Below are 20,662 nucleotides of genomic sequence, written 5' to 3'. Positions count from 1 at the left end.
TGTGTGACCCTGGGCAAGTCACTTGACCCCCCATTGCCTACCCTTTCCACTCTTCCACCAAGGAACTAATACACAGAAGTTAAGGGTTTAAAAATTAAAAAAAAACAAAAAACAAAAAATAAAACATATACCTGATCCTTAGTGACTCAAAAGCAAGACAGATATAGGAAAGAATAGGGGGAGGGGGAGATGTAAAGACAATTCAAATCAAGAATAAGGAAAGAGAAAGGCCAAAATTTGTGGGTCATCTAGAAACCTTCTGTTTCTTCTGATTCTCAGTGTAGTTTTCTGGAATCCCACAACAGACCAAAAAAAAAAAAAAAAGGTTATCTTGGCAGAATTTTAAAGCCAAAACAGAATTTTATTCATTCAAAAAATACTGATTGTCTACTTTGGCATAGTACTAAAGACACAGTCCCCAGAATTATTTTGTTGTAAGGCAGAGATGAGGTTATTTAACCTATCCCCCTGCTTCCAAGAATCATTGTACTTAAATTGTCTCAAATAGTTTAGCAATGATATGGGGGGTACAGGCTTCCCCTAGACACCCCAAAACTCCAAAGGTGTCCCAGGACAGAAAGTACATAAAGAATTCATTTTTCTTTGCATTCCTATAGTGCAAAGAGAAAGAGACTTTGAGCTGAGAGGTACATTCCCTCTGGCCTCTCCCCTCATTTTTGATGAGCACACCTCCTAGTTTGCTTCTGAAAAGCATCTATTCTGTGTCTCAGATATATGAGCTGAACAGTTCACTCCTTTTTGGCATAGGACATAGCAATATGACCATCTCATGGGGGCAGCTAGGTAGCTCAGTGGATTGAGAGCCAGGCCTAGAGATGGGAGGTCCTAGGTTCAAATCTAACCTCAGACACTTCCCAGCTGTGTGACCCTGGGCAAGTCACTTAACTCCCATTGCCTTGCTCTTACCACTCTTCTGCCCTCGAGCCAATAAATACATAGTACTGACTCCATGACAGAAGGTAAGGATTTAAATAAAAAATAAAAAAATATATATATGACCCATCTCAGGTCCCAGAGACCCAAAAAAATCACTCCATCCAATCATAACCCCATTCCTAGTCATATAAGCCCTGTTGTCAAGAGTGTATATTAATCCAAACCCCCATCTCCTCAAGGAGGCAGTATTCTACCTGCTCCTGCCTCCCAGCCACCCAACTAGTTAAACTTAATGTCAACTTGCATTAAACTTGATAAATTTTCTATTTTTAAGCTAATTACTGGAGCCTTATCATTCCTGAAGAAGGTATTCCTTCCAGCCCAGGTTTTATCTCAAACTCTCCTACAACTGCAACTCTTTTAAAATATATCCTAGAAAGTCCATATCTGTTAAAAAGGCAGTATGGTTGAGTAAAAGGAGTGTTGTACTTGAAGAAAGGAGAATTAAGTTCAAGTCTTGGCTCCCAAAATCATTAACTATGTAATTATGACTAAGACTCTTAAGCCCTCTGAGCTTCAGTTACTTCATCTATAAAATAAGGATAATAATACTTGTAACCCTTCATAAGGTTGTTATGAGAAAAGTATTCCATAACCTTTGAAGCACTATATTAATGTGAGTTATCATCATTATTATTGTCCTTCCTGAGTAGCCTTTTGGAGAGCTTAAAATTCTTCTTGTGACAGTTTACACTCTTTTTTCCTCTCATTCTTTCCTCAATTGATATAGAAAATAACTGGTCAGCAGCCTCTGTGGTAATAATGTCTTATTCTTAAAAACCGTTATTAGATTGCCCCTTATCCTTTCCTTTTTTTAATCTTTCCTCAGAGACACTATTTTCCAACAGTCATTTTCTTTCCTATTCTCAGGAGCTACTCAAAGTTGATCACATAAAGTTCTGATCAGTGCTAAGCATTATAGAAGGATTAAAAGTCTCTGAATTTTGATTTTCTATTTGGGGCCTTCAATAACACAAGAAAACCATAAAAATAGATCCCAAATATTCTTCTCTATTTGCCCATGCACTACCAGACCCTAAAATTGTATTTAGTGCTGCAGCCTTATACAGCTTAGCTTTTTCTTTTGAATTAAAAATATCACAAAACACATACTATGAATAGATATCCTTTGTGAAGGTGATTTTTTTCTTCTTAAAAACTCATCACCTTATTTTATCCTCATTCAGTCATATTTTCTACATAAAATGTGATCTTTCCCCTTCACAAAGCTCCTGTAAAACTGCTCCTCCTTCTCTTTCAAAATGTATGCTCTTGTCAGAACACAAAATTAAACACCTCCAGCAGCATTATACAGTACAACTGTGTCAGAAAAATCAACCAGGTAAAATAGAAATCTTGTTACTGCAGTTAACTGTTCCCTTCTCTGTTTTTATAATCATTTTTAAAGGCCCTACTGTCTCCACTGCTTCATACAATATCAATGTTTTCAGCTGAACTCTCTCTCTTTCTCTCTCCCTCCCTCCCAGGAAGGCTCTAGTCTGAAGATGAAGAAATGTCAAAGAGAAGAGGTAATTGAAGTGCAGGTAGTCCATCCCAATAATGAGTCTGAGAGCAGCAATGCAAAATGCAAAGGGACTTTACTGTCTAGCTTAAGGCTAGGGACTCACCCTGACAAGTCAATGTGGACCCCGAGCTGTGCAGGAGCCAAATATTTAAGGATGATCAGGCACTGGGGAGGGGGGCAGAATGTTGGGGGACAGGATGTCTGCAAGGCTGAAATTCCTACAGAGAGGGGGATGTCTGCAAGGTAGGAGTTCCTGTAGATAAGGCCCTCGTCATGCAAGGGTTCGGATCTGGAGACCAAAGGTCTGAAGGTTTGAAATTCCTGTGGACAAGCCTATTTCACTATAATGTTATACAGGGGTCTGGATTTTTAATTCTGACTCTTTCTAGGTTCCACAGTGATTTTCCTGATCCTGAAGTTACCAGATTTTCAGGTGAAATTTGGAAAAACCTTGTTTTCAATATCAGCCTTCTTTATATCAAGGAAAACTTCACTTTGCATCACAATCAAAAGCTAGAAGGAAAAGATTAGCTGAACCTTTTGATTTAAAACCCACACAATCCTCAAATGTCCCTGAGCTATTTTGGATATTTTTTTTTCCTTTAGAACTAGCAACAATGGCAAGACCTAAGGAATTCAGGAGGACTTTCTGAATATCATAACATCCAGAAAAACCTAAGCTTTGATTCAGATTGCTTGTTAGCTCTAACTATGCATGGACATTATCAGAATGAATAATGAGATTCTGATAAAGTTGTCCTTCTACTGCACAAGATAAAAATGATTTGTAAGATGAAATCTTAACCAGAATGATAATTACCTTAAAGAGATACTGTATTCAGGATAAAACACACTTGAATACTGAACCCAGGAACCAGCTTCATCTTCTGTTTCCCCCTTTTTTATTTCTGTTACTGAAAACAGATTAAATGATTGGAATCTTCTTACAGATACTTGTCTTAGGTGATCATCCAAGTGTTTCTGCTTCAGAACCTTTGAGATAAAAACAAACAAGGTGTTAGAGTAAATAAACCCATCTGCTAGTCAAGTGTTCAAAGACTAAGTACAATAGAGATGAGAAACCTAAGTCAAGAATCAATCACAATAGCTAAGTGGTTGAGAGTATTCACAGAATCTCAGAATTTACTGCTGGAAAAAAATCTGAATAAAGCAACAAAAAAATTGCAGTTTGAAATGAGATTTACAGAAGTTTACAGTAAACACTGTATTCTTGACCTAGGATGATCAGCAGCATCATTTTCATGAATCATATTAGCATAAACAACCCAAAAAGAAAGGACAGGCAGATTTGAGATGTTATAATTATCTGTGAGGTCTCTTGTATCTATTTGAGGTGGTAGAAATGATGTACAGAGAGAAATAAGATGACCCTTCTCCTTTATAACAGTTGCCCAGGCAGGATCCTTCAGGTCAAGAGGTATATCCCTTCAGGACCCACCTGGGGTTAATTGATGTGTTGATTTGGGCTCTTTAGCTAGGATAATGACTGGTATTCCAACGGTGTTTTGCTCCCTTCCCAAACAAGCTTTGAAACTGATTTAGGAAGGTACTTTAAACTTTATATATTAAACAGGAAGGATAAGGGTAAAGGACTGTGGTATAGATGACCCTACTTAATTGTTACTAATGAAACTCAACTGCTGCCAAATGAAGAATCAATGTAGCTTCCCTCTGGTTCAGCCTGGCCAGGACTAAACCAGAGTAGGTAAACTGCTGGGAAATCTTTAGCTTCTTCTTCTATAGATCTTCAGTCTTACAGTTGAGTTATGTCCACCCTTTCCACCCTCTTCTTTGTCTCCTGCCCACTTCCTGGATCCCTCCCGGGCCCTGGGAAACCTAGATATCTAGATGATGAAACTCCTAATATCTAGGAGCAGTAGACACCAAGGTGGTGGTCAGGTACAGGTTGAAAATGGTATCTCAAGTACAGGAAGAGTTTGCAGAGAGATGTTTGCACCCTCTCACTCCAAGACCAGGATCCACCAATCTCCAGCCTCAGCACAGGTCAAAGACCCAGAATCTCTCCTCGGGATTCTCAACTGCCCCTCCTACCTCTCTCATGCTTCCCTGGGAACATTCCATCCAACTGACTTAGTTGCCAATCAAAGGTGAACTTCAAGCTCCCAGAGATTCAATATAACAGAGATCATTCCCTATCACACAGAAAAATGCCCAGGCTCATTTCAGAGCAATATAAAGAAACAAATTACTTAGGGATCTTACAGAGAAAAAGACTCCAGAACTTCTCTTTACAAACAGGCCACTCTGAAGTTTTGCTCTATAATCCTCATCTGAATTTATGATAAAGAATGCTGCCTACATCTAGAGAAAGAATTGTTGGAGTCAGAATGCAAATCAGAGCATATAATTTTTCACTTTAGTTTGTGTTTTTATTTTGGGGCTTTGGTTTTATGTGAGTATTCTCTTGCAACAATATTCATCAGATAAGTAGTTTTTGCATGATAATGCATGCTGATATCTACACAAAAGCCTCTGATGAATCATTATACTTGATATTAGGGCAAAGGCTGAAGAGGGAAGGAATAACTTTACTTTTATTTGTTGAGGGCAAACCTGGGCATCCATTTTGGGCAGAAAGTAGCCAGCAGTGACTTCCTGTAGATTTTAGTTTGACTGGCAGGGAGGAGCCTCTTGTCTCCTTCCCCAAGGGACCTTAGAACTTAACAACAAAAGCCTTTGAGCCAAACCCATACTACTTCTGACTGGTTCAAACCTTCTTGAAGCACAGAGATAGCCCCTGCCTGAAGGACCCAGCCTATTTCCTCCCAGTACCTATCCTCTGTCTCTAGCCTCAGTGACTAGACTGTTTGAGCTGCCCCTTACCTTCCCCAATCATCCCTTACCTTCCTATATTCGTCCTTTAACTAAGCTATCCCCATTTATTCCTCCCTCATATCAACATTGCCTTATTTTATTTCATTACAATGCATAACTCAAAAACAATCCTCACCTGAGGAAAAACAATATTTTTAAAACCATTTAAAAGCATTCATTCCAAAACAGAAATCAAATAGGACAAACCTCTCACAGAAAACCAAACATGTTAATAGAAAAGGGCAACAAGGTAATAATTGTTTCATTCATTTTCTCTTTGTATCTCCAGAGCCTAGGACAGGGCCTTGAACCCAGTAGGCATTTAATAAATGTTTGTTTAATTGAACTGAAAAACATTTTCATGAATAAGGCAATATGGTACTTGTTAACCAAAGCAAATAAAATATTTTTCCCCTGTACAAAATGACCTCTTAGAAATTTAGTCAACATTAATACCCAAATTAAAAGACATACATAGATATAAAGTCACATGCAAAATAAAAACAGAGACAAACTGTGGATTTCAAAGTGTTTATTTATGACATATTGAAATTAAGCTAATTAATTTCAGTAATTCAATTATCTTAAAGTAAGTCCAAAACAAATCTATCTTATAGAGAAAATCATGTCATGGGGAGCTTCCAATGTATAAAACATACAGAAATAAGGTGATACAGTAAGAACAAAATATAAAACAGAGCATTACTTTGAGAAAGAAAGAACATGAAAGTATGTGAGAAGCAACTATAATTTTTTTTTTAATATCTGGGACCATGTCACATTTCCTTCATATCTTTCCCTGTTGTCTTCGAGCTTTCTGGGTGAAAAATTAAGATCTCCAAACAAATTTGCAACACAGAGGCAAATTTTAAGTACTTAATTATGAAGTGCTATGGGGAAATCTCTCCCTAACCCATTCCTAATATATCTTGGTTCTCTTCTTTTCTAGCAGAAAACAAAGAGTCCTTGGCCCAGAAAACAAAAATTCTCATTCATTCCAAACATGTATGGAAGCAGCTAAAATAGGGACACAATGGGGACTGAAAGGATACAAGAGGAGAGCAGTTCTTTATGTGGAGGTGAAAAACATGCATCATCTACTAAGAAATATGAAATGGTCTCCCTATATGTCAGTCAGTAACATTTATACAATGAAACAAAAGGCCATGTTACATAGTATACTGTATGGATTCAAGTCATGGAATCCTGTAGTCTTCAAAGAATTTAAGTTGCAAAAATAAAAGCAGTTCATGGTGGATTGCAATGTATTATCAAGAGAGACTGAACAAAAGAAGCAGTCCAGAAGATATCATAGGAGAAATAAACAATCAGAAAAGGAGGTGGCCCAATCATACTGTGAGAATAAATGATAACTGATAGGCATTCCTAAATCTTCTAATAGCATCCACATTTGGAGGAAAGCATCCTGTACCTGGGTCAACCCCCTGAGGAGGATTTGCTGAAGGCCACAGACAAGAAGTACAAGAGGATGAGAAGTCACTGATGGGTTATGAAGGGAATAGCCACATCAATAACATCCCAGACCCACTGAAGTATAAAAGCATAAATATGTAACAAAGCTCTCTTACTTGTATTCTGAGCTTTCTGAGAGAGAAAAGGACAAGAGTTTTCAAGACATCTGGTTTCTGAAGGAAATATCTTTGACAAGTTACTATATTAATTCTACCTCTGCCTAGACATCTAAAAAAATCTTAGTAGAATTGAAATTTTCATATCCTTAAATGCAAGTTTTTTAAATTCATACAAGAGTTGCTTTTTACATTTATTCCTTAAAATCATCAACTATTGATTAAGCTATACTGATGAGCCATGTTATTTATTTTTCAGCCTTATGAAAAAAATCTAACAAATCTATCTAATGACAGTAAAGATCTTGGAAAGGTTGTGAGATAGTGGTCTCTGTTTTGGGGATGTTCTGCCACTGAATATTCCCATACACTGCCATTCTAAGTGAATGAATTCTGGGGACCCATAAAGATTAGAAGACTCAACAAAGCTAACAGTAAAACACCAAGGGCAGGGAATGAAAAAACAAACTATGATTGGAAGCCACTAACTAAACAACTTGAGGGACCACTAATAGGCACAGACACACATGGACTTAAGAATGGTTTCCATAATATTCCATAATAACAATATATGAACTACCATCCCAACTCCCATAAGGATTAATTAAAAAAAAACCTGACCTTCTGTCTTAAAATCAATATTCAATATCAAAATAAAAAGAGCAGTAAGGGCTAGGTAATTGGACTAGGTGACTCACCCAAGATCACATAGCTAAGATGTATGTGAGGCCACATTTGAACCCAGGACCCATCTCAAGGCCTGGCTCTCTATCCATTGAGCCATCTAGCCAAATGATATTGATTTATGTTTATTTTTTCAAGATTACATGTTGACACGATTTTAATAATTTAACATTAATATTTAATATATATTTAATATTCTGACATTTTGCTATCCATGTTTTTTTCCTCTCTCACACCACCCCAAGATAAACCTTTTAAATTCAGCTTAATGAAAACTACCTTCTGACATTATTTTTATTTGTTATTTTAATTTCAATTAATAACAATTAAAAAGGCTTTATGAAAGTAGCTAGGTAGATTGAGAGCCAGGCCTAGAGACAAAGGTCCTGGGTTCAAATGTGACCTCAGACATCTCCTAGCTGTATGACCCTGGGTAAGTCACTTAATCCCAATTACCTACACCTTACCACTCTTCTGACCAAATCCTATGTCCAATACTCTCTACCTTCCTGACCTGTGCTGGAGAAATGATTCATAATTTTTTTCTTAGATTTCCCAGTCAAAATATAGTCTGATATGTTTTCTAAATGGTTAGAGGAGAGAGAGGCAGGGTGTGTATATGTGTGTCTGTCTGTCTGTGTGTTTGTGTGTCTGTCTGTCTGTGTGTTGTGGTCTGAAGACCATTATGATTTTGACAACAACCATGGTTGTATCCTTTCCTTGTCCATCCCTTTTAGGAAGTATCAAGCTGCTGCCCTAGTTTACATGTGGATGTTGTCTTCATAACTTTCCTTTTTGTCCCATCTTCTCCTCTATACTTCTACCTTGAGACACCTCAAGTCAGTTCACATAACTTCTCCCTTTGTGAGTTAAACTTATCAGTAAAGGACTGTTGTTGCTTTTCATCTTTGGTCAATATGATCCTTTTCTGAATCTTCTTTTCAAGCCTTGGCCCACTGCAATGGATGTAACACTGTCTTCTCACTGAAGTCAAAGAATATCAAAATATATGTTGTGTTGGCTTCAAAAGCCCTGCCCAAGTTTTTCATACTTTCTCTACTTCAGGCTCTGCAGCAAATGATATCACTGCAAATTCAGTTTTCATCATGATAGTCTTTGGTTTATGCTCATTATGAGTAATACAAAATGAGATGACCAAAAGTCCTATGAAATGTTTACTTCCTGTAGCTTTGAGGGAGATGATGAAACCAAATCCATCAATTCCTTTGTTTGCCTTCCCAAAGAAGACTTGTGAGTCAGACTTCTATTTTTAAGTAGTTGCAATTTCCATTTGTTTTCTGGTTTCGTTTAGGATATTAATATTAAGCATATGCCACTTTCTCCTCCTTTACCCCTTCATACATGAAGGGTAAGCCTCACCAAGGCTAAACCCTCTACGTGTTTAAGCAATTCCATTCCAACCCTTCTCCTCCAACAGATTTCTCCCCACTCTTTCACTTATTTTCAACCTCTCCCTGTCTTTTGATGCCTTCCCTACTGCCAATAAACATGCCCTGGTAAACTCTCACTTGATTGTTCATCTCTGCTATCTCCTTCTACCCTTTGTAGATAAACATCTGGAAAAGACTGTCTATAATGAATACCTCCACTTTATCTCCTTTCACTCTCTTCTTAACCCCTTACAGTCTGACTTCCCCAAACTTAACATTCCACCAAATTGTCTCCAAAGTTATTAATGAGTTCTTTGTTGCCAAATCCAATAGGATTTTATTAATGTTCATTCTCTTTGACCTCTCTTCAGCCTTTGACACTTTTGATCACTTTCTTCTCCTTGATGCCCTCTTCTTTCTAGGTTTTCAGGATATCATTCCCTCCCGGTTTTCCCCCTACTTATATGATTTCTCTTTCTCTGTCTCCTTTGCAAGTTCCTCTTCCAGATCACACCCTCCGACCATAAAAAGCTTATAGGGACAGAAATATGCAACACATAAGCCAAGAAAAAGGAAAGATTCCAAAGTATCTTCAAGCAAAGCCTCAAAGAAAAATACAGCTAAGCACAAATTCAAGCAAAATTCCGGGAAGATATAAAGCAAGTGTTGTTGGGGTTGTTTGTTTTTTTAACATTAAAATGTTTTTGGAAATAAAATGAAAGTGCTACAGGAAAAAAAGTGGGAAAAAAATATCTACAGAGGGCAGCTGGGTGGCTAAGTGGTTTGAGAGTCAGGCCCAGAGATGGGAGATTCTGGGTTCAAATCTGACCTTAGACACATCCTAGCTATGTGACCCTGGGCAAGTCACTTAACCCTCATTGCTTAGCCCTTACCACTCTTCTGCCTTAGAGCCAAAGTATTGGCTCCAAGAGGGAAGGTAAGGACTTAAAAAAAAATTACTGTTTTATGGATAAACAAGTGAGTTTCATCCAATTGGCTAAAAGGTTAGAACTTTATAGCATGGAAGATTAAAGGCTTAGACTATTCCAGAAAAATGAAAGGACAAAAGTTTGTTACCAAAAAGGAAAAAAAAAATAGACCCAGAAAACCAGAACTACTGGACTGAAACTGAAAACTTGGAGTAGAACAGATGAGCAAAAAAATAATTAGGAAAATAAGGTTCAGATCTGAGAAGCAAAAGACACCAAAGCCTCACATTTATAAAATAAAAATGAGGAAATGACCATTTGTTAAGTATCTACTATGTACTAAGTGCTATATGTTATCTCAGTTTTTCCCAAAAACAACCCTAGGAGGTAGGTGCTTTTATGATCCTCATTTTATACTTCAGGAAACTAAGACAGGCTTAGTTAAGTGACTTGCCCAGTCACACAGATATTAAGAATCTAAAGCTAGATTTGAACTCATTTCTTTTATCCATTGTTCCATACAGCTGCCTAAAAAATACTTTCTTCCAAAAAAGAGAAGGTATGAGCACATCATAAAAAAATGAAATTGACTGTATCTTAACAGTTTACTGGTAAAGAAGTCAAATAATAAAAAATCATCTATTTGAAATCAAACTATCATTTGGTTAAAGTAAAAGCCAAAAATCAAAATTAAATTAGAAGAAAAGGAAAAAGCTGAGAAGAAACCTGCCAACAATTATAACTTCAATCTGACTTGTTCTGATATCGTTGATTTCAAAGAAAGGGAAATGGGGGTGAAGAGCCAAATATATTAATGGTATCACCCTTATCTACAAAGGTTTAAACAATGTTTAAAAGATTCAGTCAGGAAACCACCCTAATCAGTAAATATTTAATCTATAATTTTCGTCAATGACAAGGAGAACAACATAGCTAGGTCCTAACATATTTAGGCCATAACTTTTAGGCCTATAGCTTCTGTAGCCTAATTGACAAAAAAGATATGATATTTAAATTGAAGTTAACAGCAGGCTAAATCCATACCCCACAAAAAATACCCATTTGAGACAGGTCAATCTTGAAAAATACCAAAAGAATAGGAAAATATTACAGATGACATTATTACTCAAAAAAATTATCAGAGGATATCTAAACTACCAACCCATTTGCCTACTTGATCAACTTTTGTAAAATCTTTATTAGAATGATATACAAACACATATATACATATTATTTATATAAAGGATTCCTTAATGAAAATATGAGAAATCTTTCACAAAAGATATTCTATAATAGATGACATTTTGACAGTCACACAATTGTCTGAAAGGTGCAGCAAATATAAGATGTTTGTTGATGAAAAAAGGTATTTAACTTGTCAGAGAAAAATATAGCCTTCAAGGCTCTTCTCTACACAGAAATTATCATGATTCCTTGATAAATACACGCACAGAGATAACTCTATTAAACAACCCAATGATTAGTAACTTCCAGTAAAGCGTGTCAAGGGCACTTCAGCTATCCAAAAGTGTTTGCCATGGTCGTGGAAGATGCAACTGGAAAAATAAATGCAGAAGGATTTTTTTTAGATCATGTGATTGTGCTCATATTTCTGTCTGTAGAAGACATGAACCTAACAGCAACAAGCCACAGCTAATTACAGGACCTCTTCGTTTAGATTACTCAAAATGGATAGTCCTAACAATCCATACACAAAAAATTCAAAGGACAAAAAATCCCTGCAGTCTTAGACTACAGCATTTGGGATCAGATGTTAAACCCAGTGATCAAGTATATCATTACATATCTAGAACAGATACTTCTCAAGGACAATAGTTAGACCCAGAATTAACTAGATAGAGTGGGCTGTATTGCATTTGCAAAATTCTACGGTGCTTTCTATAATTCCCAACTGCTCCTCTAAACAAAAGTTCTACTAATAAAATGTATAGATGTAAATCTTTATTTACATAGCATTTATATAGCTCTTTAAGGCTTGCAAAGCACTTACAAATATTATCTCATTTGATCCTTACAACAACCTTGTTATTTTACTTTTTTTTTTAATTTTCATTTTACAAATGAGAAAATAGAGGCAGGCCCAGAGCCAAGTAAGTAATAAGTATCTGAGGCTATATCTTAACTGCAGTCTTCCTGTCTCTAAATCCAACACTTTATCCACTGAACCACTGAGCTGCTCCTCAGAACAAGATAATCTCTGAAGATTCAGAGTTGCAGGTGAACTTATGGGGAACCGAGAAATGCATGGTAGAGACAAGTTGACTAAAACATTTCTAATGATGGCATACAAGAAATGACATGAGGAATATTATTGAAGGCTTTGGGGATAGGCTGGTAATGACAGAAAATTAAAGATAACATTCAGCCTGAATACCACACTAGAATCCAAAAAAGCCTCTAGAAGATCCCCCTCAATAGGGGGTCAATGGAAGAAGAAAGCCAAGAAGTACATGGCTTATTATCTGAACCAATGGAGGAAAGGCCTACAGTTGTGGCATTTCAAACTCTTTACAACTTCACTCCATCCTACTTCTAAAACTTTATGGCTCATTCCTCTCCATACATTTGACAATGCAGCCAAACTGGTACACTTGCTATTCCTCACACATATGGCTGCATCTTTCGGCCTCCATGTCTTTATACTAGATGTCCCCATGCCTGGAATATGCCTCTTCCCATACCTGAAATGTACTCCTCTACTTCTACCTACTAGAATCCCTGATTTCCTTTCAGATTCAACTCAAGCATCATCTTCTACAAGAGATCTTTTCTAGACCTCAAAAATTAGTGCCTTCCTCTAAAGAGGAAGCTGTTCTATATGTATATACCCACATATCTGTAAATACCATATTTTTATATATCCATATAGAATGAGAGCTCCATGAGGGCAGGAACTATTTCATTTTTGTATTTGTATTCCCAGTATTTGGCATAGACTAGGTCAGTGATGGACAAACTATTCCATACGGGCCAGAGTTTGCCCATCACTTCCTTAAGCAATTCCCTAATCACTACATCTGGATGTGAGGGCATAGTGATTAGGGAATTGCTTAAGGCAGAGATGGGTAAACTACGGCCTGGATCTGGCCTGCCAGAAATAGTTTGCCCATCACTGGACTAGGTGATTAATAAGCAAATATTCATTGATTGATGAGATCCACTAATACCCTGAGGTTCAGATTTCATTGTACCAACCCTATTTCTTTCTACTAAAGTAATGCTATAAATTTGTGGTTTCTTAATGGGTTGATAATAGTCATGAAAAAAATTTTTCCTCCAACTAGTTAGGAATCCTGGACATTTAGTATGTGGGAACTGTTATCTGACTACTATACATGGTTCATTTTGTTCTCCAAATGTTTTATACATGTAAATAGTATATAATTTAAGAAAGAAATTAGGTAAAAACAACCACTGTGCCTCCAGCTTCTTCAAGGTTTCTCAAGTGTCTACTGTAGTCAAGTACGGGAAGCAAGGTGATGGCAATAAAAAATAAAAGGTTGAAGATCAAAGATGGTACAGGACTGTGAGATAAGAAAAAAGTTCAGGTAGTCAACAGAACGGCAGAAATCCAAGAACAACAAAGGACTAATAAATAGGTTTACAGACAATCCAAGCCAACTGGTACCTGAAAATAAACATGAAATCCCAAATTTCTAACAGTCATCCAGCCTCTGCTTCTTTTTCTTTCTTTTTTTTTTTAAACCCTTGTACTTCGGTGTATTGTCTCATAGGTGGAAGATTGGTAAGGGTGGGCAATGGGGGTCAAGTGACTTGCCCAGGGTCACACAGCTGGGAAGTGGCTGAGGCCGGGTTTGAACCTAGGACCTCCCATCTCTAGGCCTGACTCTCACTCCACTGAGCTACCCAGCTGCCCCTCTGCTTCTTTTTAAAGAATTCCTGAGAGAGAAAATAAATTGCCTTCCAAGCCAGTCCATTCCACTTCTAGCCAATGCTAATTGTAAGGAAGTGTTTCTTCCTATGGACCTAATCTGGTCTCTACAGTTTCCAGGTCTAGAGCCAAGGACAATAATTACTTCCCCAACTTACAGATCTCTAACCACTTTAAAATAACTGTTGTTGTTCAAGTATATCTAATTCTATATCACACTTTGTCCATCAGCTTTTCTTGGCAGATATTAGAGTGGTTTGTCCTTTCCTTCTCTAGCATGGCCCCATTTTTCAGATGAGGAAATGAGGCAAACAGGAGTTAAGTGACTTGCCCAGGGTCACACAGTCTATAAGTGTTTAAGGCCACATTTGAGCTCAGATTTTCTTGACTCCAGGCCCAGTTTCCTACCCACTGCACCGCCCAGCTATCTCCTGAAGATAATTAGGACTCCCATAAATTTCATTTAAATTAAACATTCCCAATTCTTTAACTGATCCTTCCTCAGGGTGGTCTCTGCACCTTTCTTCTTTCTGGTCATCCTGCTTTGGAATAGTTTGTCAATAATTTTCCTCAATGTATCTCATATTGTTGAGCACACTTCTGGTACTTCTGGTTCAACAGTTGTAAGTAATAGTTTCCAACATAGTAGAAATGGGAGAGAAGATGATGGAGTGGGAGGAAGAGAGAGGGAGAGAAAAGAGGGTAAGACAGGGAGGAGAAATAAAAATGAGATGGAGGTGGAGAGGAAGAGAGAATGAGGAGAGGGAAAGGAAAATAAAGGAGAGGGAGAGGAAAATAAAGTGAAAGGAAAAGAGAGGGAGAAAGAAGTAAGAAGAAAGAAGAGGAAAGAGACAGGTAAAATAAAAGGGAGAGGAAGAATACTGAGAGAGGGGAGAGAAGACAGGGAGAAGAGGAGAGAAGGAAGAAAAAGACAGAGACAGAGATCTTTCCCTATAGAGTTGGGGCATCTTAACCTCTGGTCCATTGACTCCCAGAGGCTCTGTGAACAGATTTCAAGGGATCTAAGAACTTGTATGTGAAAATAATTATATCTTTATTCTCTCTTCCATCTAGCTATTTCAGCTACTTAGCACCTCCTTCAATTATTTTAAAACCTTATTCTGAGAAGAGATTTAGACTTCCCATGGAGCTACGACCCAAAAAAGTGAATACTCTTAGCTACAGAGCAATATCAAATAAGCCTATTTCCTTTTCTATATTATCACCACCCCAATATTTGAAGTCAATAATAATGTCCCATCTTCTATTCATTCTCTTTTCCAAGCTAAACATAATTAGTTTCCTCTATTGATATTGTTTTCAAATCTCCAACCAACATGGTCATCCTCCTTTGGTCTTTTCCAAAGTTTGTCAAGGTTTTTTTATTTTTATTTTTTTAAACTCTTGCCTTCTTTCTTGGACCAATACTGTATATTGATTCCAAAGCAGAAGAGTGGAAAGACCTAGACAATGGTGGTTCAGTGACTTGTCCAGGATCACACAGCAGTGAAGTGTCTGTGATCAGATTTGAACCTAGGACCTCCCATCTCTAGGCCTGGCTCTCAATCCACTGAGCCACCCATCTTCCCCCTCAAAGTCTTTTTAAAATGTGGCACCCAGCACTGAACACAATATACCAAACGTCCATCAGTCAAATACAGGGAGATCACTGGAGCCCTTGGGAGACAACCTAGTGGAATAGAAGTCCCATACCATGGAATAGTTGGTGTGATAAGAGGAATGAGTTTGAATTCCAATTCTAGAATATGTAAAGACAGTAAAATCACTTAACCTCTCTGAACTTTAGAGAATGATGGTCCCCCCTCTCTGCCAAAAGTTGCACACAGCACAAGATGGACACAAATAGAACATTCAAAATTATTTCCACCTCACCAGAAAGTGAAAATAGGAGAACATTTACTAGAACACAATTTTGATGACCTGAAAAGTTATTAGGTGATATATTAAAAGAAAGTCATAAATCATATCTCTAATTTATAAATTCTCAGTTATTTATACAGAGGTTTTCTATAATAAGGTATATCTATGGAATAAGACAGCTAGAAAAATTAGAGGATTATATATAGTTTTAAAGCCGGTAGGGACCTTGGGGTTTTACTTGGAAAAGATACTGGAGTTATTTGCCATTTCCTTCTCCTGCTCATTTTACAGACCAGGAAACTAAGACAAACAAAGTGACTTGCCCAGGGTTACACACTAATAAGTATCTGATTTTCACATAGGTCATCCTGATTCCAAGCCTGGTGCACCACCTAGCTGCCCCTAATCTTTTAGTTTACAAATTCCTTAAGGACAGGGACTGTGTCATACTTATTTATTCCCCTTGATGCCTAGCACAGTACTTGGCACATAGTGATAGACTAAATGTGTGATTTTATTGATATAGGGCAGTGTTAAAGAAAAGGGGATGATATAAACCCTGGTGTTATCTATCTGGGCTGACATTGAGCCTGTCAAGCTGGCTCAAGATCCTCAAGTGGTAGATGGATCTAGGCTAAGTGAGAGATGAGGTTGCCTGGATGATCACCAAATGTGCTAGTAATCCCCAGGATTTATGAAGTTCAGCTTAGCCAAGCCTACACCTCTTTAACAGTGCCCAAGCCAAAGTATTAAGTAAGGGGTTGTATGATGATCAACAACTCCCCTAGCTCCTTGGCTTGGAGTTGGGTTTGATGATAAAGGGTTGATATGGGCTGGTATTGATTTATTAAATGGATAATGCTAATGATCTGACTGCAGTATGATAAATCCCTTCCCCTATAGCTGTAGATGTCACTAGTCAGGAAAGGAGCACAAATCTTCAGCTGGATTAAATTTTAACAGGATTTATTGCTTATCAAGATAGAGGTTTGGGGATGCTATACTATGGCTAATTAAGTTAAGGTAATCTAAATCTATAAGTAATAGGCTGATGTCAGGCTGGAGATTCTTCTCCCTCACACAATCCCTGGTTTCACCTGGCCATGATGCAAACCAAAGGACAGGGAAGGATAATGATGTTCTTCTTAGCAGCTTAATGTTATTCTCTCTCAGCACTATTAGTATCAGGAGAAATGAACTTCCTATGGCACTCAGGTGTGGATGCTGGATTTGCAGGTCTATGACCTACCCTCCCATACACCTCCCTCCTCCCAGAATTCCCTTCTCTGATTGAGATCCTGGGTAGTGTAGTCCAAGGGTATTTATAGAGGCGGTCCCAAGTGTCCCTTGGCCCTGGCTCATGCCACCTGGGTAAATTCTAAGTTCTTTAACCTACGATCTCATCACTCAAGCTGTTTTCTATCTTGTCCCAGAAGTTCCTTATCACAGCAGTGATGGGCCAGATGCAGCCCCCTGAAATGTTCTATGCAGCCACAGGACATTATTCCTAATCTGACAAATACAATGAGTAGGATACAATACAATGAAACTTCGAAAGAGTTGCCTTAGAAACAGACTGACATTAGAAACAGAACATTTCCTTTCCTTTGGCCCCCTTTTTAAAAAGTTTGCCCATCACTGAATAGGGAATTCCTGGGTGAGGAATAACCACTGCTGGTTAGCATCCTCTCTGAAGTCTTAGAGATTAACCTAGAGGCACTAAATAAATTGAATTATAGGTAGCTCTTGAACAAAGTTTGGGAATAACTAGAGGAGCAGACAAGCATAGCCATAAGACCAAGTTGTAAAACCTGAAGCATGCTTTATCATTAATAATCTCATTTACACAACCCAAAAATACTGCTAGTGGCCAACTATCAACTCTTCAACTATATTTGCATACATAACTTACTGTCAATCAACAAAAGCATCTTGACCATAAAGAAACCTCAGCAACTCCCAACGATTAAATTACATAGATGACTCCAAAAATATCATACTTTGGCCCTTATGTCTCTAAAATTCAACTCCATTATCTCCAACTGTCTGTTAGACATCTCTACCTGGATATCCTATAGGCATCCCACAATTATAAAACTCATTATCATTACTCAGTACTCACTCCTCCTTTTAACTTCTCTGTCTCCTTCTAGGGACTTCACTATTCTTTTAATCACCCAGGTGGGAAATCCAGCTGTCATTCATCACTCTGCTTTTGTTTGTTTGTTTTTAAACCCTTACCTTTGGTCTCAAAATCAATAATGCCATTTAGGGTTCCATGGCAAAAGAACTCTAATGGCTGGGCAATTGGGGTGAAGTGACATTTCCTGGGTCACACAGCTAGGAAATGTCTGAAGCCAGATTTTAACTCAGAGCTGTCCAGTCTCCAGGTCTAGCTCTCTATCCACTAAGTCAACATCCTTCCCTCTTTATTCACTTCCCCCAATCAATCTATCCCAACCAAATGCTGGAGAATAGGAAAAAAAAAAAGGCAAAAGACGGTCCTTGCTCTCAAAAAGAGGAATCAAACACCTATATACAAACAAGCTAAAATGGGATGGATCAATAGTAAATAATTAACCAATAATATGCACAGGTAAATTCGAGGTAATTTCAGAAGAAAGACTACGGGGAAAAGGTTTGGCCCCCATCACAATCCTGGAAGGTAGGTGGTTTTACTATACCCATTTTACAAAAGAGATACTGAGGTTGCAGAGGTTGTCATTCACCCAGGATCAAGAGCAGCTGAGAAGTGTCTGGGGCAGGATTCAACTGCACCATTCTAATTTCCTCGTAGCCTGTATCATTAATAATACTTTGGGAGCATTATTAACGGGGAAAGTTACTCATGATGAGGTCATTAAGAGGGATAAAAGTTACGAGAAGAGACGGAGAGTGGAGAGACTGGGGGAGACAGAGAGAAGACTACAGGAGAAGAGGAGCCGGGAGTCAAGAGAGACCCCAAGCCACAGAAAGGTGCAGGAGAGTGCCAAAGTCAACCAGATGTTAGAAAGAGGTCCAGCTTCCAGGATAGAGAAGGAGGGGCCGACTGCTCTCCGGAATCCCTTTTCATCGTAGTGTGTTTCCGGGGGGGACTCACAGAAGTGACCGGCCAAGGCGGGCACTTCGCAGAAAAGAAGGAAGAGGACGAGCCTGGGTCGCGGGGTAAGGGGACCTAGGTGCTTACCTGCCGGAGCAGTTTCCACCTGGCCAAGGGTCCCCGAGAGGCTGACCCCGGCTCCCCAACTCCGAGCTGTCCGACAGCTCCAGGATCAGTTCCCGATGCTGGAGACTCCATCCCAACCTGCCGCCCGGACTCCCCTGCCAGGACCTGCTTGCCTGCCTGCCTGTCTCTCAGCTGACAGGACCTGCGACGCCTGGGACTCGCAGCCACTGGACCTCGTGGCCTCGGCTGCTGTAGCCGGCTTCGGCTTGCGGCCCTTCCGGGTAAACGCGTCACCTCGGCAACCGCGAGCGAGGAGTGCGGCGATTGATTTGTCACTCCCTGGGGCCATCAACGATGACCATCTTGGATAAGGGCAGGTAGAGAATGACATAGAACTTCTGGTAAGGAACTGGAAACATTCCCACCCCCCCGCCCCTATATGGCTTTTGTTTCTTGGCTACAGTAGTTCTGAATCAAAGGAGAATAGGCAAAATGTTAATAAAGCAAAACTGGATTGCTAAGGAACACACAGAAAGCAAGCCCAAGCTAAAAATGGCGAATGCGGCGTCGGAATCTCCCAAGAGAGCCGCGGGAGCGCCACTCGGCGCTGGATTGAGCGGCCTGCGTCGGGAAGATTGGCACAGCGGCTTCTCAGAGCCGGTTCTCAGGAACCACTGAATGTCACTGAGGTCTGTTTGAGGATCCCTCCAGAGCTGGGTCAGCCAAGTCAGACAGTGAGTAGCCTTTTCTCCCAGGATTCCCCATTTTCTCTGGATTGTCTTGCCCCGGGACCCCCTTCCTGGTTCCAGAGTAGGCTTGGTTCCCCGCTTTTTGGCCTCCACGTGGGAGGAAGGACCCGGACCCGCGGCCTGAACTTGACCCTCTCCTTGCTTTGGCCTTGAATTCCCACCTGGCGTCCGACGGTCCTGATAGGAGGTCGCCTTCCTTCTTCTAAACCCTCCAGAAGCCTTCCTGCTTGAAAAAAAGGTCACTAAGGGATTTATTAAGCACCTACTTGGTGCCAGAGGCTAGAGAGTAAGTCAGATATTCCTCCCTAGAATTTATATAGTGCTTTAAAGTTCGCAGAACATTTGGACCTCATATCAGCCTCGGGAGGTAGGTGCTGGTATTAATCTCATTTTATAGATGAGGAGACTGAGGCAGGCAGAAGTTAAGGAGCTTGCCAGGGTTATGTCGGAGGTGGGATTTGAACTCAAGCCTTCCAAACTCCAGATATACCACTCAGTCTGCTGTACTGTCTAGCTGACCAGGAAAGGCAAAACTAGCCCCCTCCCTCGTGGAGCTTACCTGCTGATGATGGTGTCTGCCTCCAAAGATGAAGTGGGTACAGAATTAGTCAGTTGAGGGCCAAATAGAGAGCTTCAGCTTTATATGCACCTCCATATTTTTAGAAAAACAGATTTTTGCCCCTAAGTCTGAATCATTACCCAAGCTGTCTACTGCAGAAGAAATATTGGCATAGTTCCATCCTAGATTCAGTTTGACAGAATTCAGCTGGAGGGTCCATCTATTAAAGTGGGCTCGATTCTTCTTTATGGATTGTTGGTAATGCTCCTTTCTGGAAAGCTGTGCCTACATTATTATGGAGATCTGACTAGTCAGATTGCCAGAAATTTATCAACATGTAGAGTTGATTGTCCCTTGGTGATGAATACTTTTGATCTAAGAAACTTCTAAGGTGTAAAAAGGTAGTCTGGAAGAGGAGAGTAAATGCCATAAGTAAAACAGATCTTTTTTTAAGTTGAGAAAC

General features: G+C 39.1%; 1 protein-coding gene across 1 annotated transcript in view; it reads right to left on the bottom strand.

Annotated features, from left to right (window-relative positions):
* Window positions 1-20,419, bottom strand: part of CAMKMT (calmodulin-lysine N-methyltransferase) — a 477,469-nt gene extending 457,050 nt beyond the window's left edge. Inside the window, 6 exon segments of the mRNA XM_044659467.1 lie at window positions 3,303-3,475; window positions 18,913-19,104; window positions 19,106-19,275; window positions 19,278-19,326; window positions 19,422-19,863; window positions 20,340-20,419. Of these exon segments, the coding sequence (XP_044515402.1) occupies window positions 3,303-3,475; window positions 18,913-19,104; window positions 19,106-19,275; window positions 19,278-19,326; window positions 19,422-19,863; window positions 20,340-20,419 (1,106 nt within the window).
* Window positions 20,420-20,662: the final 243 nt, after the last annotated feature.

This window comes from Gracilinanus agilis, chromosome 2 (assembly GCF_016433145.1).
Source record: "Gracilinanus agilis isolate LMUSP501 chromosome 2, AgileGrace, whole genome shotgun sequence".
Lineage (NCBI taxonomy): Eukaryota > Metazoa > Chordata > Mammalia > Didelphimorphia > Didelphidae > Gracilinanus > Gracilinanus agilis.
The sequence above is the reverse complement of the archived record's forward strand: the minus strand, read 5'-3'. Positions and strand labels throughout refer to the sequence as shown.